This window comes from Mus caroli, unplaced genomic scaffold (genome assembly GCF_978045245.1).
Source record: "Mus caroli unplaced genomic scaffold, Mus_caroli_1 scaffold_12, whole genome shotgun sequence".
NCBI classification, from domain to species: Eukaryota; Metazoa; Chordata; class Mammalia; order Rodentia; family Muridae; genus Mus; species Mus caroli.
In genome coordinates this window covers 56793155-56814389 of record NW_028227267.1, presented here as the reverse complement: position 1 = coordinate 56814389, position 21235 = coordinate 56793155, and the positions used below count along the sequence as shown (strand labels likewise).

The 21235-nt window shown below is 46.4% G+C and overlaps 1 protein-coding gene across 11 annotated transcripts in view; it reads right to left on the bottom strand.

The window, feature by feature from the left end:
- Positions 1-21235, bottom strand: part of Spata13 (spermatogenesis associated 13) — a 128913-nt gene that overhangs the window by 41748 nt on the left and 65930 nt on the right. For 9 of the 11 annotated variants that reach the window (XM_021182580.2, XM_085828709.1, XM_029469026.2 and 6 more), the window contains 2 exons: positions 15030-15395; positions 12545-12689 (listed from right to left, as the gene is read on the bottom strand). In XM_021182580.2, coding sequence (XP_021038239.1) covers positions 12545-12689; positions 15030-15395 — 511 coding nt within the window. Of the gene's footprint in view, positions 1-12544; positions 12690-15029; positions 15396-18977; positions 19220-21235 lie in introns of those variants that run through there. The other 2 variants (XM_085828710.1, XM_021182581.3) reach the window with 2 other exon arrangements.

Here is a 21235-nt window from a genome sequence, read left to right as displayed (position 1 = left end):
GTCCTATACTGTCACTGGAATTAGCCTGAAACTCACTCTGTAGCCCAGATCCATTTGAACCCATTACAATCTTCCTGCCTCGAGTGGTGATTACAGTTATAGTCTCCCAAGTGCTGAGATTACAGATATAAGCAATCATGCCTGCTTTTATTCATTCTGTTAATATTTGATTATTCTTTGATAATGTCATAGATGTATATGATGTATCTTCCCTATATGTACTTGGGGCAGGGTCATACATTGCCTGATGTAGTCTCAGGCTCTGTAGCCAAGGATACCCTCGAATCCCTCATCTTCCTGGTTCTAGTTCCCAATTGCTAGGCTACAGGTGTGTATCACCATCCCCCCATTTTTTTAAAAGAAGTTTTTTTAAAGCCACAGCACATTTAAAGTCTAACTTATAAACAAACAAAACAAAAGAGAAAGAAAGAAAATGGCATCCAAGTAAGACAGATGGAGAAACAAACAAAACTAAAGGCTGGGGCCTATCCCTGATCTCTATCCCAGGCCCCTTGAGTATGGCTTGGTGTTCCTCCCCAGCTACAGGAAGCAGAAGACCGTTATACCACAAAATAGAATAAGTCAGTTCAACCCAGACAGTCTTAGAACAGCCAGGGCACTTTCAGAGATGACAACAGAAAGGCCTTCACAGACAGTCAGACAGCAGCTCCTAAAAGTTCCAAGTCTACCAATTAATCATAGAAATCCGAAACCAGTGCCAGGCACCAAGCTGTGCCAGGGTAGCACAGTGAGACCCCACCTCAAAAAACACAACAAACAACCCAAACACTGAGCTAATACGAGAGAAGGTGTTCTTACAACTGATACCAGCTCCTAGTTAGGGAGAAGAAAGTAAATATGTTCGTAAATCTTTATGCTTCTGAGTTAGGTGTATGGGTCAAATGAGGAAGTCTGGGAGTGTCCCTGTGTTTATTCGATGGAATTTTGAAACTATTGGCGCTTAAACTCTGGGAAGTACCTGGTACATTTTCTTACTTAGACACACCAGGCTTTAATCTGAGAAGTAAATGTTTAGCAGATGATGCAAACAAGGGAGGCGCTGGGCAGATGCTTGGCAGCTATGTGGGGGTAGGGCCAGGTGGGCGGGGGGCGGGGCCCAGGGCCCAGGGAGAGGCGGGACAAGGGAGGCAACAGCAGAACCCCCAAAGGGAAGCTAGTGTTTTCAGAGTGTCCACTAGTTGGGTGGCTCTAAGCCTACGCACCCCTGCTGAGCACCCCACCCCAAGATTTCTGCTCCCTGCAGTTTGGGAGGAGCTCCAAGCCAGACTCAAGCTGCTGGCCAGAAGCCACGCCCAGGACCACTTTGACCCATCCACAGGGCCCTCAGAAAGATGGCACGGGACCTCCCAGCTACCTCTTCTGACCATCCTCTTGGCCCTGGCAAACGCTCCTGGCAAGTTTTCCCACATAGGTTATTATAGTGGGGAAACCGCTGCATCAACTGTACGAAAAGCAGCATGTTTTTGAAAACGGTTCCCAAAGGCCGGAGAGTTGCCTTGGAAGCACTGGAGTTGAAAGGCTGGACATGGCTCAGTGGTACAGCCATGGGATAGGCAAGGCCCTGGTTTGGAACCTGGGCAGGGGTTGTGGCAGGGGACGACTGAAATTTCAGTTGCTTCTATTTGGATGGTGGTGACAACATTGTTAGAAATGCGTGGTCTTCTGAAGAAGACTGACGGGTCCAGAGTGGTACACTAGGAATCTAGACAAAGTTGATTTGATGTTCTTTCTTAACTTGGAGTGATGGTAGACACACACACACATACACAAATGTAATTAAGTAATGACCAATTATTATTCAAGTATGTTAGAAGGATTTTATAAAGCCATAAAAAGTCAATTCACAGTGGGTGTGTGGCTCACTCCTGTAATTCCATCAATTGGGATGGGATGTTAAAGCAGGAGGATTGTTGTCAATCGGAGGCCAATCTGAGCTATATAGTTTGAGGAGGCCTGGGCTACACAGAGAGGCCTATCTCAGCAGGTAAACACACTTGCCGTCCAGCCTGACAACCAAGTTCAATCCCTGGCAACCACGCAGACAAGAGAGAAAACGGACAAAAGTTGTACTCACCTCCAGGAGAGATGTTTTTCTCTAGTTGTTATTGTAGCTAACCAAGCTCATCACTGTCTTCTTGTTACTTCTTGTTATTACTAACAAGTAGTGCCTTAACACACTGTACTGACTGACTGAAGCTTTACTGACTTACTTAATTAGAGTGATCTGGGAACAGAACCCACGTTTTAAGCAAGTGTCCCGCTGGATTACACTAAGGCACTTTTTAAAACCATAGCATGGCTGAGCTGATGGTCCAGCGGTTAAAAGCTCGGAATGCTCTTTCAGAAGATGGGAGTCAGGTTCTCAGCACCCACACCAGTAGCTCACAAATGCCTGTAAGTCAGGAAAATCCCCCTACCTCCTCAGGCACAGCACTCACATGTAACCCTCTCCCATATACACATAATTAAGAAGAAGATATATTTTAAATAAGGGAAGGGATGTGTAGCACAGTCTGGCTTTAAATTCTCAACCCTCAGTCTTCCACCTCAGTCTTCGAAGTGCTGAGATCACAAGGGTGGCCTGCCATGCTCAGCCTAGATTGATTTCATGTGTGTGAGCTGTATATTATATACATGTTTATATGTGTATGAATGTGTGTGTGTGTGTGTGTGTGTGTGTGTGTGTGTGTGTGTGTGAGAGAGAGAGAGAGAGAGAGAGAGAGAGAGAGAGAGAGAGAGAGAGAGGACAGAGAGAGAGACAGAGAGAGAGAAGTAGGAGGACTGTGAAGGCGAGGCATTGTAGCACATGGCTATATCTTAGCAATTAGGACTCTGAGGCAAGATGATGTTAAATTTAAAGCCTGTCCAGGATACACAGTGAGTTCAAGGCTAGCCTAGGATAGAGAGAGAATATCTTGTGTATTGTATGAATGCATCACCTGTCAATTTAAAATGCCTACGGCCCATGGCTTAGGCAGGAAATGGAGGTGGGACATCCAGGAGAGAGAAAGGATTCTGGGATAGAGAGAGCCAGGGTGGGGAGATTCACCAGGAAGATGTGATGAGATGGACGCATGGTACTGAGCACAGGTAAGCATCCACATCCAGAATGTAGGTTAAAGTAAATGGATTATCTCTAGTTCTATCTAGTCAGAGTAGAGCCTAGCTATATGGCCACGGTATTTGGTTTTTTGTTTTTTGTTTTTTTATTTAATTTAATTTATTTATTATATGTAAGTACACTGTCGCTGTCTTCAGACACTCCAGAAGAGGGCGCCAGATCTCATTATGGATGGTTGTGAGCCACCATGTGGTTGCTGGGATTTGAACTCCGGACCTTCGGAAGAGCAGTCGGGTGCTCTTACCCACTGAGCCATCTCACCAGCCCACGGAATTTGTAAATATATGTTGAGTCTTAATTCTGGGAGCATGGGACTGGGATTTCTACACTAGAAAACTTAGGGAGACACTCAAAGTGAAAATTAATTAATTAAAGGGTTGGGAATGTCGGTCCATGACAGAGCACTGCCTAAGTAGCACGCTCAAGGCCTGGAACTTAGATAGCGTAACTCTTTGGCTCACACCAGCCTTAAATTCCTTAAACTCATACCTTAGCCTCCTGAATGTTCAATTGCAGGCTTGCACTACCACACCCAGCTGCCCACAACGTTTTACCAATGGACTTTTATAAAGACACTGGTAAGTGCCACAGTGATTATCGGCCTTCCTCAGTTATCACCAACACCACACCCAAGTTACTGAAGGCGGTTCTCAGGACTGCTCACATGGCTTTCCTTCACACGCAGTCTGTTATCTATCCAGATAGCACAGCACACTATGGCAAACTTGAGAAAAGAGACCTTTTCACTAAGAAAGCACAGATGCGTCTTTCTTTCTTCTAAGACTTATTTATGTACACAGTGTTATGCCTGCATGCCAGAAAAAGGCACCAGATCTCATTATAGATGGTTGTGGGCCACCATGTGGTTGCTGGGAATTGAACTCAGGACCTCTGGAAGAGCAACCAGTGCTCTAAACCCCTAAGCCATCTCTCCCGCTCTGCACAGATGTCTCTTGAAAGAAAAAGAAAGGAAGAATGAAAGTGAGTTAGCTGGGTGTAGTCATGCACAGTTACAATCCCAGCCCTTGAGAGGCAGAAACAGAAGGGTCTCGAGGTTGAGATCAGCTTAGGTTCAAACAAAACCACGTTCAACAACAGCAACACAGGAAAGAGAAAAGTGGAATAATAACATTCACATCTCTAGATCTTGAGAAAACTGCAGCCAGAGACAGATACTGTTTTCTCTTTTCCTTGGTGACTGGGATGAAGCCTCGCACACCCTAAGTATCTGCTCTACCGCTGCGCATGGCTACCTCTTCTTCTGCAGATTCTGACACTCAACCAGGGAGGAGGAGATTTAAGCATCCACAGAGGAGAGTATTTCTTAAATTTGATCTCAACTGTTTCTCATCAACTTTTCCGGAGTATATAAAAACAAATCTTTTATTTAACTTTATGGAAAAAGTATTTATTTATATATACATATATATACACACACACACATACATACACACACATATACACAATGACTTAAACTAGGAGCTTCTGGGGGGCATCTCAGTCAGTAAAGTTCTTAACTGGGAAGCCTTGGGACCTGAGTCAGACTCTCAGAACCCATGTAAAGAATTCCCAGGGGCTGGAGAGATGGCTCAGTGGTTAAGAGCACTGACTGCTCTTCCAGAGGTCCTGAGTTCAATTCCCAGCAACCACATGGTGGCTCACAACCATTCGTAATGAGATCTGATGCTCTTCTGGTGTGTCTGAAGACAGCTACAGTGTACTTAGATATAATAATTAAAAAAAATTCCCAGAGCTGCATGGCTGTAAGCTCGGGACCGAGAGAGGTGGACACAGGTGAGTCCCTGGGGCTGGCTGGTCAGCAAGCTTGCACTACTTAGTAAACGGTCTCAGAAACCAACAAATGAAAACAAGGTAGAAGATTGCTGAATAAAGAATGATTCTTGAGCTCTTGTACACATACACACACACACACACACTCTCAGAGGGGAGGGAGGGAGGGAGGGAGAGACATTCACACATTTCACACAGGACTGTAAGCAAGCTTCCTCATTATCTGTTGCCCATCACACTCCGTTGCCTTCTCTCTCCAACTCTTCCATAAGAGAAGCCATACCTAGATGTTAACCTCTAACTGTTTCTTAGAAGGCATTTAGATGGCCCAGCCCTCCCCCAAGAGCTGACATAAGTCCATGTGTCTCTGCACCTTGTCTCTGCAGAGCCTGTGGAAGCCTTGGATCCCCCAGGGCAGGAGTTATAGACACTTGTGAGCCATCGTATGGTGCTGGGGATTGAATTCATATCCTCTAGAACGGCAATGAGTGCTCTTAACCTTTGAGCCATCTCTTCAGCCCCAATCTTTTTAAAATTTGTTTTGGGCTTCTTTGGACAGGTCTCACTATGTAGCTCAGGCTGGCATTGAATTTACTATTCTCCTGCCTCAGCCTCTTCAGTGCTGGATTATAGGTGTCTGCTGTCATGTCTAGCCTCAAAAAGATCTCTTTAATTAAGTGGTCTGCTGATTCAGGTTTGCTGATATCAATGTTCACACTATTAATGAGTGCAACTTTGATTAAACCAGTTGCATCTACTGGGGTAGTGCCTGTATTCAATCCATAGGCTCGGAAAGCTGAGAACGTTGCTGGTTTGCATGCCAAACACCTCTGTGGTGTTCCCAATGGTCTCAGATCTATGAACACTTGGTCCCCCGAAGGCGGGTACTGTTTAGAGAGGTGGTGCAGCCTTGCTGGAGGAAGTACATCACCGGGAGGTGAACTTTGAGAGTTCACAGCCTTTCTACAGTTTCTGTTCACACTCTCTGTCATGCTATTGAAGGCCCAATTGCTATAGAAGTTCTTGCTGTCATTGCCCCTCCTCTTTCTGCTATGATTGAACTATAGCCAAAATAAAAAGCTTTCTTCTGTAAGTTGCTGTTGGTCATGGTATTTTATCCCAGCAACAGAAGAGTAACTAAAACAGAACTTGATATCAAGAATGGGAGGATTCTAGAGAGCCTGAGCATGTTGACTTGAGGATGTAGGGTAAGAAAGGAGAAGACTTTGGACTAGAAAAGCTTTGGATGCAGCAGGCAGAGGTTGGTGGTCTGTCCTCATAGGAGTGCTGAGATCAAAGAGGATATAGAAGCTCAGTCACGTGGTCTCAGAGAGCAGCAAGAACTTTAACAGCAACTGAACTAGAGGCTTTTCATCAATATGAACAACAAACATGGCTGCCTTCTACTCTTGTCCTAAGAATTTGCCTGAGGGTAAATCTAAAAGTAATGGACTAATTTATTTGCTGGAGAAAATTTCAAGACGACATAACATAGAATCTGTGGCGTGGTTAGTACTACTAATGCATGTGCAGCCTACCATGAAGAAGGAGCAAGCGTGACAGAAATACACCAAATGAAGTCTGAAGAGGGAAACACTGGTTAAGTTTAAGGTTGTGAGCTTGGCTCAAGCTAGGAGAGACTGGGATTCTTACGGAGATTAGCTCCACCCAGGAGAGCCCTCAGGCTCCTCACTGGGATGCAGGGAACTGTGCCCTCAAGGCAAGACAGCACAGTCTGAAAGCTACCAACAAGAGAAAGAGAAAGACCTAAACCGTTTTTTCCTGTTCCAATTTATTGCAATTTATTGCAAAGCATCTGCAAATGTGGCTTGAGGGAACCAGGCTCTATCCCAAGCTGACAGGAACCTGAAGGTGCTGGCCACACAGTGCTGGATTTTGAGGAGTGGGGAATGCAAGTGTGAAGAGGGTCACAGAGTCTTCCTCCCCAGCTTCAGAGAACCACTGAAGCCAGGCTGTGTGTGGCAGGGAGTCCCTGCGTGAAGTAACTGAGGGAGGGAGGCTGTGAGAGGCCACTGTGTGACGCTGGGATGGTGAAGCCTAGGTTGCTGTGGAGACCTCCAGATGTTGTCCATACCAGAGTGTGAGACATCCATCACCCAAGGAGAGCTGCACGCAAGGGAGAGGATTCTGCCCAACAGCATGCCACAGACAGCAAAGTGAAAGCACTAGGTCATCCTAAGCAGTCCAGGATTTCCCTCTATCCCCCAAATCCTTCCTCCTGGAACGGACATTTGCCTTCATTAGGGTTTCTATTGCCGTGATAAAACATCATAACCAAAAGCAACTTGAGGAGGAAACAGTTTATTTCATCTTATAGTTTTTAGCCCATCATCCAGAGAAGTCAAGGAAGGAACCTGGAAGAAGGAACTGGCAGAGGCCATGGAGGGTGCTGCTTACTGGCTTGTTCCTTAGAGTTTGCTCAGCCTGCTTCCTTATACCATCTAGGACCTGCCCAGGGACAGCATTGCCTACAGTGACTCTTCTATAAGTCAGCACTAACCAAGAAAATACCTTACAGACTTGCCTGCAGGTGAATCTTACGGAGGCATTTTCTCAATTCCTCTTCCCAGCTATGTCTAGGTTTGTGTCAAGCTGGCAAAACTAACCAGCACAGAATATACCTTCTGTGCCACTATCTGTCGAAACTATCTACTTTGCTTGTGTGTGTGTGAGTGTGTGTGTGTGTGTGTGTGTGTAAGGTCACAGTTAAGAGATTACCTTGAAGCCAAGTGGTGATGGCACATACCTTTAACCCCCCAACACTTGGAGGCAGGGGCAGCTGGATCTCTGTATGGTCTACAGGATAAGTTCCAGGACAACCAATGCTACCCAGAGAATCCCTGTCTTGAAAAAAACAAAAAACAAAACAACAACAACAAAAAACCCAAAACCCTTGACTCCCAAAAGAGACTTTGAACTTGGACTTTTAAACAGTGCTTAGGCTAAAGGACTATGGGGCCATATGCATTTTGCATTTGATATGATTGTGAGTCTATAGGGGCCAGGTAGTGGAATAATTAGAACGGACAGTGTTCACTCATAGGCTCATGTTCTTGAAGAACTTGGTGCCCAGTTGGTCATACTATTTGAGAAGGTGGTGTAGCCTTGTTCGAGGAAGTACAGCATGGGCAAGGCCTTAGTTAACGCCTTGCCCCAGTTCCAATTCGCTCTACTTTGTGTTTGAAGATCTGAGCTGTCAGCTTCCTGCTCCTGCTGCCATGGATGCTGCTTGCTCCCACGCTTGCCCCCAACCCCCAATCTCCCACATCTCTCAGGCTGGACTCTTATCCCTCTAGAACAGTAAGCCATAACAAAACTTCCATACATTGCTTATTTGATCATTGCATCATAAAAGTAACTAATATAACATCTTCGCATCTAGAAAGAAAGGTTCTCTAAGTAGGCAGAGAGGTAGGAAATGGTCTAACAGGAGCCACAAGTCAGCAAGTGAGCATGTTGGCAGCTTCTAGAAGCTATGGACCATTAGGCATTTAAACCAGAGATGCTTTAGTTGCCATGGAGACCCAAAAGGCTATGCAAGTGAAGCAAGCACCTGTTAGGGGATAGTGGGTAGTTGCTGTGTTGGGCAGGAAGGTCATGACCTGACCCATGAAGTCTCTGGTTATGCCTCCCTGATCTTGGGGTCCCTAACCTTAAGAGATCATTTGACTAATGAAGCAGAAAATCTGTGCATCAGCCATTGTGACAGGGAAACCCAGACTCCTGCATCAAGAAGGAGCAGGTCATCTTTACACAGAAACTCTAAGTCCTTTTGCTGCTGACAGGCTTCTCTCATTTACCTCCACCCAGGACAGAGTCACTCTCAGTGGAAGATTTGCTTTTTAATTCTTTAGAGAGAGTGAGCTTGCAAGCATGCATGCTGGAGAGCCGATGGCCTGACTGGATAGCTAGAGGAAGGAGGGGAGAGCAGAAGGTGACTATGCCTTGGTGTGGGGCCAAGGGTATGAATGACATATCAGAAGACCCTGAAAGCTTACAAAGTGAAACTCAAAAGATGCTGTTTAATAGCCACATGGGCATGATGCTCACGGTGCACACATAGGCTCATCTTCTCTACTTATCTTGATGCATGGCTCAGTGGACTCAGAATGAAACAAAACACCCACCAGGCCATGGCTGCAGAAAGGATGCCCAGTCTGAGCTAGACCACAGGGCCTGCCCTCACCAGGGTTAATGATACGGTTCTCTGTAGGAACCAGATAGCTACTTGTGGCAAGCTTATTACAATGGACATTTTTATAAAAGAAGTGGGCAATGATTTGTCCTCCCTGAAAAAGCCACTTGTGCTGGACAGAGATTATTCATGCCCCTTCTCTGGACAGCCATGGCATCTCCTAGATGCCACCTAGAACTTCCCAGTGACTGGGTCACATCTAACAGCATCTCAATGTAACTCAATTGCCTAGGAAACCTGGGGACACACCCTGGTGCTGCCATGATACCCTGCAGGGGCACATCCTGTGAACCTGTGACTCATGTCACCGAGGGATGCTAAGCCACAGCTGGAAACCATGGGTAAACATAGAAGCAGCTACTCTCTTACTTCACAGCGCACTTGCAAAACATTTTCCTCCCAGAAGCAGGGCTCTGGCAAAACGGAATTTCATCTCCAAGAGAAGTCCTTCCCTGGTACATCCCAGTTCTAGCCACAGAGTCAGACTAAGCCAGAGCTAGTCATTTCGAGCTCCTCTTGCTTCAGGGAAATGAACACCCGTGGGAATTGTGGGTGGCCTGTGTGGTCACTGATATTGAGGATACTTGGTAGGACTCATAGAGCAGCCTCATATCCATCTTCTCTTTTTTTGCCTTACTCCAAGATACTATATGTGCTTTGTTCCTTCGTTCTCTCTGATTTTAATCTTTTTTATTCATCTTTAGGATTTTCAGTCGAACCTGGAAATCAGTGAGGCCCAAGCTAATTTGGCTAACTTGGCCTCCTGAGATTACAGATCACCTCATACATAGGCCATTCTTCCCTTCCAAAGCACAAATCAGGACCCACCGCCCTAGACACCCTATGACATATTTGTGCCCACAGACGCTCAACACACACACACACACACACACACACACACACACACACACAAAGAGGTTTTGCTTTCCTTTTGTTTTTCAAGACAGGATTTCTCTGTGTTGTCCTGGAACTTGCTCTGTACACCAGGGTGTCCCCAAGCTCTGATCTACCTGCCTCTGCCTTCCTAGGGGATTAAAGGGGTGTCCTATTACGTCCAACTCTGTCGTTATTGTTTTTAATTGGAACACAAACCTGAACCTGCCATTTTCCAATTGGCAATGGGTCCACATCGTACTCAGAAGCCCTGGTCCTCAGGAATGAGATGCCTTCCATTTAGCCACTACCTCTGACCACAGTGCCCTCTTCTGTCCATGTCTCCTGAGCGCAGTCACTCTGATCTCCTTGTTAACTTCGGTGGAACATCTGCTGCTGCTCCAGGGGACCTCACTCACTCTCCCTCATCACCCAGGTTCTGGTGACTACTCAGGGTCACTCCTGCCCCTTCCTGTTGTCCCCCGCCCCTCCTCGTTTTCTTGCGAGCACTAGTGACTTAGGGAATCCTACCAGGAAGCCATTCAAATGCTGGAGTGTACAGTACCCCTCTGTATCCGAGGGTCCTTTGGATAACAAGCTCCTCTGTGGATACTCAAGCCCCTTTACTGTAGCCTTAGCACATAACATATACATTCTCCCGAATACTCGCAATCATCTCTAGATGACTCGCAAAACTTGTACAGTGTAAACAGCATGTGCACACTTGCTCAAGTCTAGTGTGTAGGTCATGAAAAGGGTGGAGCTGGAACACGGAGCATGTGAGACCCTGGGTTCATGCTCAACGGAGAGGAGCCTGGGCATATTCATTGAAGATATAACGCTTCTCACTATTTCCAGTGGATTAACTCTGTAGATGGTATAGGTATAGCAGTGTGGAGGGACATGGTTTGGCCGTGAGCGCACCCCACCTTTCTGTCTTCTCCTGACGATGCCCCTGTTCTAACAAACAGTTCCCTGCTAATCATCCCCCTCTCACAGAGCTTTAAGGGATGGAGAAGCTCTGTCACCTCTGGGTGCTATAGGGAGCGAGACCTACCCTTCTCCTGTACTAACACTGATGGCAGGGGACTAAACCCCTGTACAGATGTGGAGCCCACAAACGGACTCCCAGACCCTGACCCTGTCCCACCACCTACACCACAAACAGGCCACTGGGCTCAAGCGGCTGGAGATTCCATCCTGGGATCCTGACTCTTGCAAGTATAACCGGAGAGTAGGGCAGGCTAGCCTTTCCCCTTCTCCTGGTGGTACCATGCCCAACCTTCTGTGACTACAGGAGCTATCGTATTATCATCAATGTTTTATATGGGAGCACCCAATACCTTCCTAATTCATCCCCCCCCTTTTTTTCTCCCTCTCCTTCTCTCCCTCTCTGGTTTTTCTAGATAAGGCTTTTCTGTATAGCCCTGGCTGTTCTAGAACTAGCTCTATAGATCAGACCGGCCATAAACTCAAAGATCTGTCTAAGTGCTGGGGTTAAAGGCGTGTACCACCACGCCATCTTTTCTTTTTCCTTTCAATTCAGAGTCTCACGTAGCCCAAGTTAGCCCCACACTCACAATGTAACTGAGGACTCTGAACTTCTGGTTTTCCTGCTTCCATCTCCCAAGTGCTGAGACTCCCGGCATGTTCCACTCTGCGCCATTTACATTAGGGCCTGAGCTCAGGGCTTTGTGAGTGCTGGGCCAGCACCCCACCAAATGAATGCACCCCAACATCCTTTTTCTTAAACCAGTCAGTTAGTTTTACTGTTTTCAAACAAAGAACCCTAAGAGGTTTGTCTCTGTTTTTCTTTATAAATTAAAAAAAAAAGTCACATAGACCATGAGACAGGCTTCTTGGCTGTATGTGGAGGCTGAGGAGAGACCCTCCCCATCCCTCATAACCTAGTGTTTTCCATGCTTTTCTGATCCTTGCTGGTATCTGAGCACATGCAGGCATGATAGACATTGGGACAATTCGCTAGAGCACTTTTGATTGACCTGAACCCCCAAATGATGGTGGCATCCTTGCTTCAGACCCCTAATTGTGACCTAGATGGAAACACGGTCTTTGCAGGTGGCAAGTTAGGATGAGAGCCTTGGGGTGGGGAGGGGGCCCACTTGAGACTGATGTCCTTACAAAAGAAGGCACATGTGCAGCAGGGTGAATACCATAGAGTGTGCAGGTGGAGACAGGCTGCACAGGCCAGCCAGGGAGCCCTGAGGCTGGCAGAAGCCAGGCAAGGTTCAGCTCCCCATCCCTGCATCCTCAAAACAACAACAAACAAAAAATACCCTCCACACCAGAACTTTAGGTCTCTAGCCTGGTCATCATTTACACTGGCATGGCTCTGCAGCAACTCAAGAGACATGCAGACTTGACAGGAGTTTGAAATCCTGAGTAACCCAGATAATAACTTCCACACTGCCCTGGCCACAAGATGGGAAAAGTGCAGAATCCCTTGGTGCCTCAGGCTCCCTGGTCCCAGACAAAAGATTCCAGGAAGCCCCAAGACTCACCATTGGATGTTTTCATCTGCCGTCGCCGCCCCACTCGGTCCAGCCCGATGGGAGTGCTCTGAGAGAAGGTGAAGGGCCGGAGGCGGGCAGACACAGCCTTGTAGGGTGGAACTTGGTGTGCAGGCACAGGAGGCCTGGCTGCTGGCTGTGAAAGGAAGTGAGAAGCTGTGAGAAGGTGCCAGGAAGTCTCAGCTCCTGCGAGCCACAAAACAGTTCTGTGTTCTCGCCCCGAAGCCACTGGCAGATGTGGAGTGTCTTCTTCAAACCCCCGCCAGCAGCTGTATGCTGCACCAAGCTCTGTAGCAATAGGCTGTTCTAAAGTTCCAACAGGCAGCTTCAAAGCTGGCTCTGTCACACTTCTTCCTACTTGTGAGAGACATGCCAGTGAGGAACAGGGAGAGAAAGAGAGGCCTCTGAGGGAGAGGAAGGCTGAGGCAGCAGCAGAGCTGTGAGCGACAGTTAGGAAAGCACGGTGACCACAGCAGCATCCGAGGATCCAAGGGCAGGACCACAGCACACAGGCATGGTCACAGATCTCCAGTGACGGCTTTTATTTAAAAAGAACTTATTTAGGAGGCTGGAGAGATGGCTCAGGATTAAGAGTGCTAGCTGTTCTACCAGAGGACCTGGATTTAATTCCTAGCACCTACATGGCAGCTCACAACTATTTGTAACTCCAGTCCCAGGGGATCTGACACCCTCACACTGGCATACATGCAAGCAAAACACCAATGCTCATAAAGTTAAAAATAAATAATTCACTAAAATTGTTTTTTATTTTACATAGTGTGGGTGCATGAGAGAGAGGGAGAGAGAGAGAGACAGAGACAGACAGACATATGAGTGGGTACCTGCAGAGGCCCAAAGAGGGTGTCTGATCCCCTTGTACTGCAGTTAAAAGTGGATGTGAGCTGCCTCACTTGGGTGTTCTATAAGAGGAATAAGAACTGTCTCCCCTACTAATGAGCTGTCTCCCCTCCTGTGCTTTTTAGGGTGTATACTAGGGTCTCACTTTGTAGACCAGGCTGGCCTCAATCCCACAAGTTCTCTGCCTCAGCATCCTGAATTCTAGAATTATAGGCGCAAGCACCATGTCTGGGGCACAATACTATTTTGACGATCCGAAACAAAGTGTGTTCTAAGTATCTCTGACTATCCCTCCCTCAACTGTGTCTTGCATTTAGATACATTACAGTTTGCTTTAGTTTAGTTAGAAATATTTCCCAACAAGTGGAGCACCTGAAAACAAAAGGATCTTAAAGACCTTGTCATATCTTTAACTTCAGTTTTGCTTGTGTCTCTTGCTTGTCTCTGAGGCATGGTCTCATAACCCACAATAATCTCCCTTGGCTGAACAAACTTGAATTCCTCATCCCCCCCCCTTCCCTCTCCCAAGAGCTGGGGGTCACAGCTGTGTGCCACCACACTGGCCTTATAACTTTACTTGAAGAATTCAACTCAACTGACTTAAGCGAGGGTTTTTGAGTGTTTGCTACAAGCAGGACATTGTGCTGAGCTTGGCAGGAAAAACTTTAACACACAGCCCAAGCCCAATATAGAATTTCTCCCCCCACCCCCCGCCCCAGAGAGTTTTACAGGTAATTTAAGAAAGCACCTCGCAGGTTTTCAATATGAAACTGAGCATATAAGTTATTATATAAACTATTCCGTGACCGTATGAGTATGCTCATGTGTTAGCTGGCACAGATAAGCAAAGAAGTTTGACTTTCACCAAGATAGAGCCTTTCCATGAATATTCCATAACCTTAAAGTGCTCCCGAGGCACTTAAGAAATCCTTGCCAGATGTGCTGGGGGCCAATGGTGTTGATGGTCAAACCTGTATCCCAAAAGCAGAACAAGGAAAGGTGGTGTTGCTTTATGGTGGAGAGCTCGCCCAGGATGTTCCAAGTCTGAGTCCGTTCTAGGAATGGTTGGTGATTAATCACTGGGGACAGACGTGATTTTAGAAGACAGAGAAATTACTTCTCCTATCATGGTCCTCTGCTTTGTTTTGGGGGATGGATGGAAGGAACACAGGTCTTCCTGCATGAAAACAAATGCTATCACTGAGCTACATCCACCTCACCAACCCCCCACCCCCAGTCCCTTCTCTTTCATCTTTACTTTGTTCCTATGTTTGCATTCTAACAACGGACCACTTAAGCCTTTCGAAAATCATTCCCCTCAGGAAGTAAACCAGATAAAGCCAGGCTACGGTCCCCCGGCGGCTCAGGTCTCGGGCTTTTCAGACTAATGGCAAGTCTGTGCTGTGAGCTGAGGTCCAGGAAAGGAGAAGAGAAAGCAGATGATGAGAGAGCGGACTGTTAGTGTGGATCCAAGCAGGTTTCAAAGTCAGGAAGAAAAGGGGTGAGGAGGTATGTCCCCCTCCAGAAGGAAAAGCAGTGTCCAGTTTAGTCTGCAGGGAGGACAGAGGCAGGGAGCTGAGCGTCTCTGCTGGCCATGGTTGAAGAAACCAGCTCTTACTTGGACCAAGAGGTTCTCCACATCCTCTACCTGGGTGTTGCCATAGAAGCTGACCCCTCCAATCACAGATATAGGTCGCCTTCTCCGGCCTCCCCTGCAAGAGCCTGAGGGGGCGCATGGATCCTGGCTGGTGGTAGTCACACTTGCTGGGTGCATCCTGTCCACGTGGTCCTCATCTGAAGGGTCTGCAGCAATGGCATCTTCAGGAATGGACAAGCTTCTGCCGGCCAGCTGGCCATAGTCAGACAGTGGTCGTGGCCGGGTGCGGCGCCCCGAGCCCCACCTCCTCCTGGAGATTCGGGGTGCCTCATTCTGCTCCTCCTCCAGGGCTGAGCCCTGTGGCCAGTCATCCTCAGTCACCGTGACCTTTACAAATGAATAGGCGGAGTGAGCTCAGAGATCCAGGCAGGTGTGACAACGGAGCAGATGCCTGCTGTCCCCTCCCACTCTGCAGAGCTACAGACAGCGAGGACACAACCAACCGTGGATTAAATGAGCCGAACTTTACTCCAGACTGAATTTAACTCTGCAGTTTCAGAGATCTTTGGGGAACCAAGACGAGTTACAGTGAGACGTTAAGAATGCCAGCAGGTCTACAATAATAAAAATGAATATACGACTAAGGTGGGCGTTCCCCAAATATGCTTCAGAGCAGGAGGTTAGCCACAGCAGCCAGAAGTGACCATATAATAAGTTAAATGTGTAACAAGATCTACATCTTCTTTCAGTGTGGACGCTAGTGACACTTAGAAGGTACAATGAGATTATATCCAGGGCTGAGAGGCTCAACATTTGAGGACACCCTCACCACCACCACCACCACAGCCACAGTCTGATGGGAGTAGCCTGAGCTAGGTAGGGTTCCTGAACTATCAGACTACAAGCACTGTGTAGGCTTGGACAAGTCAAGGCTAACCTTGGCTCTCAGACTGGATAAATTACACAATCCCAGATTCTATGACCCTCAGCTGAGCACGATGGTCCATGCAGCAATCTCAGTGCTTGGGAGACAGAAACAAGAGGACAGTGGATTCTGTGACTCTAAAAGAGGCAACACTTTTTTGATAGAGATCTCGGAATCAAAGCTAACGCCTTCTGTGTGCTGAGCAAGCACTCCACCAAGTGTTACCACCAAGCTAGACTCCCACCACTTCTAATTCTTCAAATAAGTTTTCCATCTTTAGTGGGAAGAAGGAGGCCAGAATTTTGCTATGGATCCCAGACTGGCTCTGAACTCTAACCTATTCCCTGTCATCCCTGTGTAAGCAGTTGTGGGCCACAAGGCCCACCCAGGCTCATATACCGTCTCAAAAGCAATCAGGAAAACATGCAGTTTGGAATTGGGCAGACTTCCATATCCATCCCTGTGAGGGCCAGGGGTTGGATGAATAACCTCAGGCAAGTGACTGAAATGCCTGTTAGGAAGATAGGCAGGATAGGCCTTACCAGGTAAACTCAGTCATCACTCTACAAAGATAGCCAGTCACAGAGCATCCTCAGGGCTTGCCCTGCCTGGAAAATAGGTACCCATCTACTTCACAGATCCCAAAATCTGAACGCAGGAAGGACTGGGCTGGTCCAGAGACTGGCAGTAGTTGTCAGCATCAGGCACAACAGCTACTCTGAGCCAAGCCTGAACTTCAAGTTCCCAGCCCAATAGTGTGTGTCTGTCTGTGTGTGTGTCTGTTTGTCTGTCTTGAGGCAATCTTCCTGCCCCAGACCTCCAAGTGCTGAGATTACAGGCAAGTGCTACCATCTGGCTTGTCTCTATTCATGTTTTTAAAAACACAAGTCAAACAGGGTATGAAGCCACAGGTTGGGGGAGGATGCTGGGATACGCTGAGTAGGCAGAAAAAGCCTACACAGGAAGCCAGAGATGGCAGCAGAGCAGGCAGTGTGGGTGGCTGTCAAAGGCAGGTGGCCAAAGGATGACACAGTAATCCGAGGCAGTCTGGCCCTATCTGTCCAGGAGAGAGTCTGGGCCAGAAGGAAGTTAAATGGTGGAGGCCCAGGAAGAGAAACTTCATGCCAGTAACAACAGAGTCCTAAAAAGAAGGCTTTTTTAATTTCCAGTCTGGCATGTTTGGGTGTTCACTAAGATTATAGCAGAGTTTAAGGCCGGTCTGAGTCACACAGTGAGACTCAAAACTCAAAAGAAAAACAGATATAGCATACGTGTATTAAATTAAAATTCTAAACCCCATAAATAAATACAGCTCATCAGCCAACTAAGCCTGTGCTAACACAGCAGCTAGAATGCTAGGAGTGACCTTTCCTTGCTCTGCGTGAAGGCGCTCCAGTGTATGTTCAAAAGTGCTGGCAGGATTCTGATATTGCCATTCCTGTGGCCTGTCACCAGGTTTTCTATATGCAAGTGCTTGGCCTTCCTTATCTACCTAGAACAGGTGATGTAATGTATCTATAACATAGCAGAGGTTGCCTCGCTACTGACTGGATATAACAAAGAGCTGACAGCCAAAAGCTTGGGCAGGAAGTAGAGGGCAGAACTTCCAGAGAGAGAAGGATGCAGGGCAAAGAAAGAAGTGGGAGACTCAACAGCTGCCATGGAAAAGAACAGATGTGTATTGGAGCAGAGCAGAGAACGGGATAGAGCTAGCCACATGGCAGTCTATAGGCTAGACAGTCAGGGTAAGTTAGCTGAGGTAGCTGGGAGACTGTCCAAGCAAAAGGCCTAAGCTTTAAACTATAACAGAAGTCTCGTGTTATTAATTATGCCACTGGCTTGTTCGAGAACGTTTCGCTATACTGGAATGCAGAGACACTCTAATCAGCCTCTTCGTTCTGACCTGGCTGCAATAGTCTCCCCGATAAGTCCCATGGTCCTCAGGCCCCCTCCCAGTCCTGTTTTCTTACACTGACTGCTGGGGAGGGGGAAAGAACCCTGGTTTTCCTGGGTTACTCTCCTACCGGCCTATTCCTTGTAAAAGACTCATTCCCACTCAACTTCCTTCCCTCCTATTTCAGATCCTCACCACCCACCAGAGGAATTCTTCTGTGAACTGCGCACACTCAGGAGGCAATATATATGTTTCTATCCTACCTAACATCACCATGGGAAAAAGAGAAAGATCATAAAGTTATTATAATTTATGAAAATCGGATTATTATGGGGGACTGAAGCAAATTACTAACTTGAATGACATAGGCAACTCAGATACACAGTAAGCATAAATCTATTTATATAAAGTCACTTAAAATGGAGCAGAGACAACTTGCTAGAAAAAATAGAAGTGCGCAGAACAAAACCAGAGGCATAGGGTGGTCTAACTACTCACAAACATTTAAAAAAGAAAAACAAAAAAAAAGACCTCACCCACTTTTTTTTTATTGGCTAGAAGCTGCTTTGTGCTTATGCAACATGCTGCTTGTATTTTCTTACTGATGCCAAAAATAAGAAATATACCAGGAAGTGACCAGGGCTGGGCAAGGTAGGCACAGGCAAAGCAGCCCTGCATGTGTTTCTGCTGGGCCTCTGTGCCAGCCACTCACTGTCTGAATACAGGCAGCAAGAGTAAAATCCACCGTAACCAGACTTCAGTGTTTGCAGTTCCCCTGAAGATGCCAGAGGCGGTACCCTCTAAAGGGCACCAACATGGCTTAGGGATCTCAAAATCTAATCATAAAACATCAAGTGAAGTTGAAACACTCATTTTAGGCGACTCGGCAGAGAAGCCTGAGTTGGAGCTCACATTCAAATGCTGCTCCTCAGTCAAAAAGACAGGTCCCTTCCAAAGCCAATGGGGACCTGGCTACGGACGGACCCAGGCAAGCCAGGCAAGGACTCTCTCTGCTCATTCTAAACTACATCTTTTTTTTTTCAGCAAAGTTTTTGTGCTTCTAAAATACTGTCCAGGTTCACTGCAAAGACTATAGATTAAGAGGCCCGTTCTTAGAACTTTAAACATATACTCCAGCAAGAGAACCTACCTGAGATTTAGCCATGGGCAGGGGCGGCCCACAAACACACTGGAAGAACAGGCAGTTGACCACATCCATGAGTTCCAGAGTTGTTCAGTTCTCTTAAAAGCTGTGGTCAGGGCCCTACGAAGCAGCGATGCAGAGCTCTGCCTGGTCCAGTCCAGCAGGCTCAACTCAGGTGTCTCCAAGTCCCTGAAGCTTGAACCACTAAGTCACACCCAAGTCATAAACCTTTGTAAACAGACCTTGCGCTCTGGGGACTGCCCTTTTAACTCTTGCTTTTCTGAACTCTTGTAAAGTGGCTTTCCTGGTCAGTGAACAGTATTTTCTTCCTATATAGGATCTCTTTTTTTCCAGCTCCAAAAATGAAAGACTTCTACAAACTAATATAAACTGCTTCCTTGAAACGTTTCTGTGAAAGGCATTTTTACGAATTATTAACTGGAGATTAAAAATAAATGCTTAAAAGAACCTGGTATGGTAGCATCTCTTCAGGAGCAGTAAGTGCGCACAGGGTTAGCTGGCAACTGCCCCCAGACAGATGGACTCCTAACCACTCTGAGCGTCTGCCAGTGTGTTTTGCAGAGTGATCGCTTTCTAATGGGCTCACCCTGGATTGCGTGGGTTCTAAACCAATGGCTGACTTTATACGCTAAGGAAAAGGTGGGTATAAACACAAAGGAAGCAAGCTATTCGTGGATGGAATAGAGACTGGTGTTGATTTATCTACCTGGACGCAGGGTCTTGACCTTAGCTGAGGGTGATCTTGAACTTTGATATTTCTGCTTCCACTTCCCAATCTGGGGGATTACACAGGCAGTGTAATCAGTGTTCTAACAACTGAGTTCTATTCCCAGACAAGGAGTGACACGTGAACAAGGTTTGACAGATGTCACTTCTACCAGAAGCTGGAGAAAGTACAGCCTTGCAGAGCCTGGATTCTGACACACTGACTTTGAACTTGAGGCTTCCAGACTCATGGGATGGTAACTGCTGTCACGATCAACAAGATGTTTGAAGCCAGCCTGAGCAACATGCATTGGTGTGCATTTGTGGGAGTTTTACATATATGTCCTAGGATATTAAATAAGAACTCTAAACATCCCAGAGGAATGACAGTTTTTCAGAGTTCAAAGCAAGGGCAGAGACATAAGTAGGACTCATGACCCACCAGGTAGAGACAGGAAAGTGGCGAGGACAAGGCCGACCTGGGCTACTCAGAATTACTTACTCTCTCTCTCTCTCTCTCTCTCTCTCTCTCTCTCTCTCTCAAAAACAAACAAACAAAAAACTTAATAAACTGCCTGATATTGTCTGATAACCACAGCAGACTTAGGCAGATGGACATCTGTCACCCTGCCAGCCAGAAAGGAATCTCCACTCTGATCTTATCACAGGAAACGCTTAGAAAGAAAAAAATTGGCCACAAAAATATACATGCTAAGCCGGGCGTGGTGGCGCACGCCTTTAATCCCAGCACTCGGGAGGCAGAGGCAGGCAGATTTCTGAGCTCGAGGCCAGCCTGGTCTACAAAGTGAGTTCCAGGACAGCCAGGGCTACACAGAGAAACCCTGTCTCGAAAAACCAAAAAAAAAAAAAAAAAAAATATATATATATATATATAGGCTAGAACATTTCTTAGCCAGCAGATAGAATTTCCCTTAGAAAAGAATACAGAAATTGACTTTTCTCATTTTAGGATTTCAGTAAAATTTTATTATGACTTTCTAGCCCCATATTAAAGGAGCTGTCAAAATACTACGACGATGGTTCACATTAACATGATTATCTTATATATTCACTGCAGAGGATCTTGCATGAGTTAGACAAAGCATTCAAATATCAGTTTCTCATAAATGTAGGATGGTTAACAGTAAGGGGATAATATTTGAAATGTAAATAAATAAAATACCCAATAAAAGAAAAAAAGAATGGTTAACAGTTTATGAATAATAGGTACCAGAAAGTTTATTACTGCTACTCTTAACATTAATAGGATACACTGGGGAAGGATCATGGCTTTTGATTGGCCTTTAATTCTATCCCCCAGATTGGCAAGAAAAAATAGTAACTCCATTCAATGATTAAAAATACCTTTTAATTCCGTCCGTTTGCCTGCAAAGTAAAGAAGTATCTTAATTAAAAAAAAAAATCCAAGGATGAATAATTAACTACTTCCTCAGCTGGGTCTAGTGCTCTGGGCCTGGAGTAGTCAAAAGTGGTCCCTGTTAGTCCAGAGGCTGAATCAAGAGCTTGCGGCCAGCCTC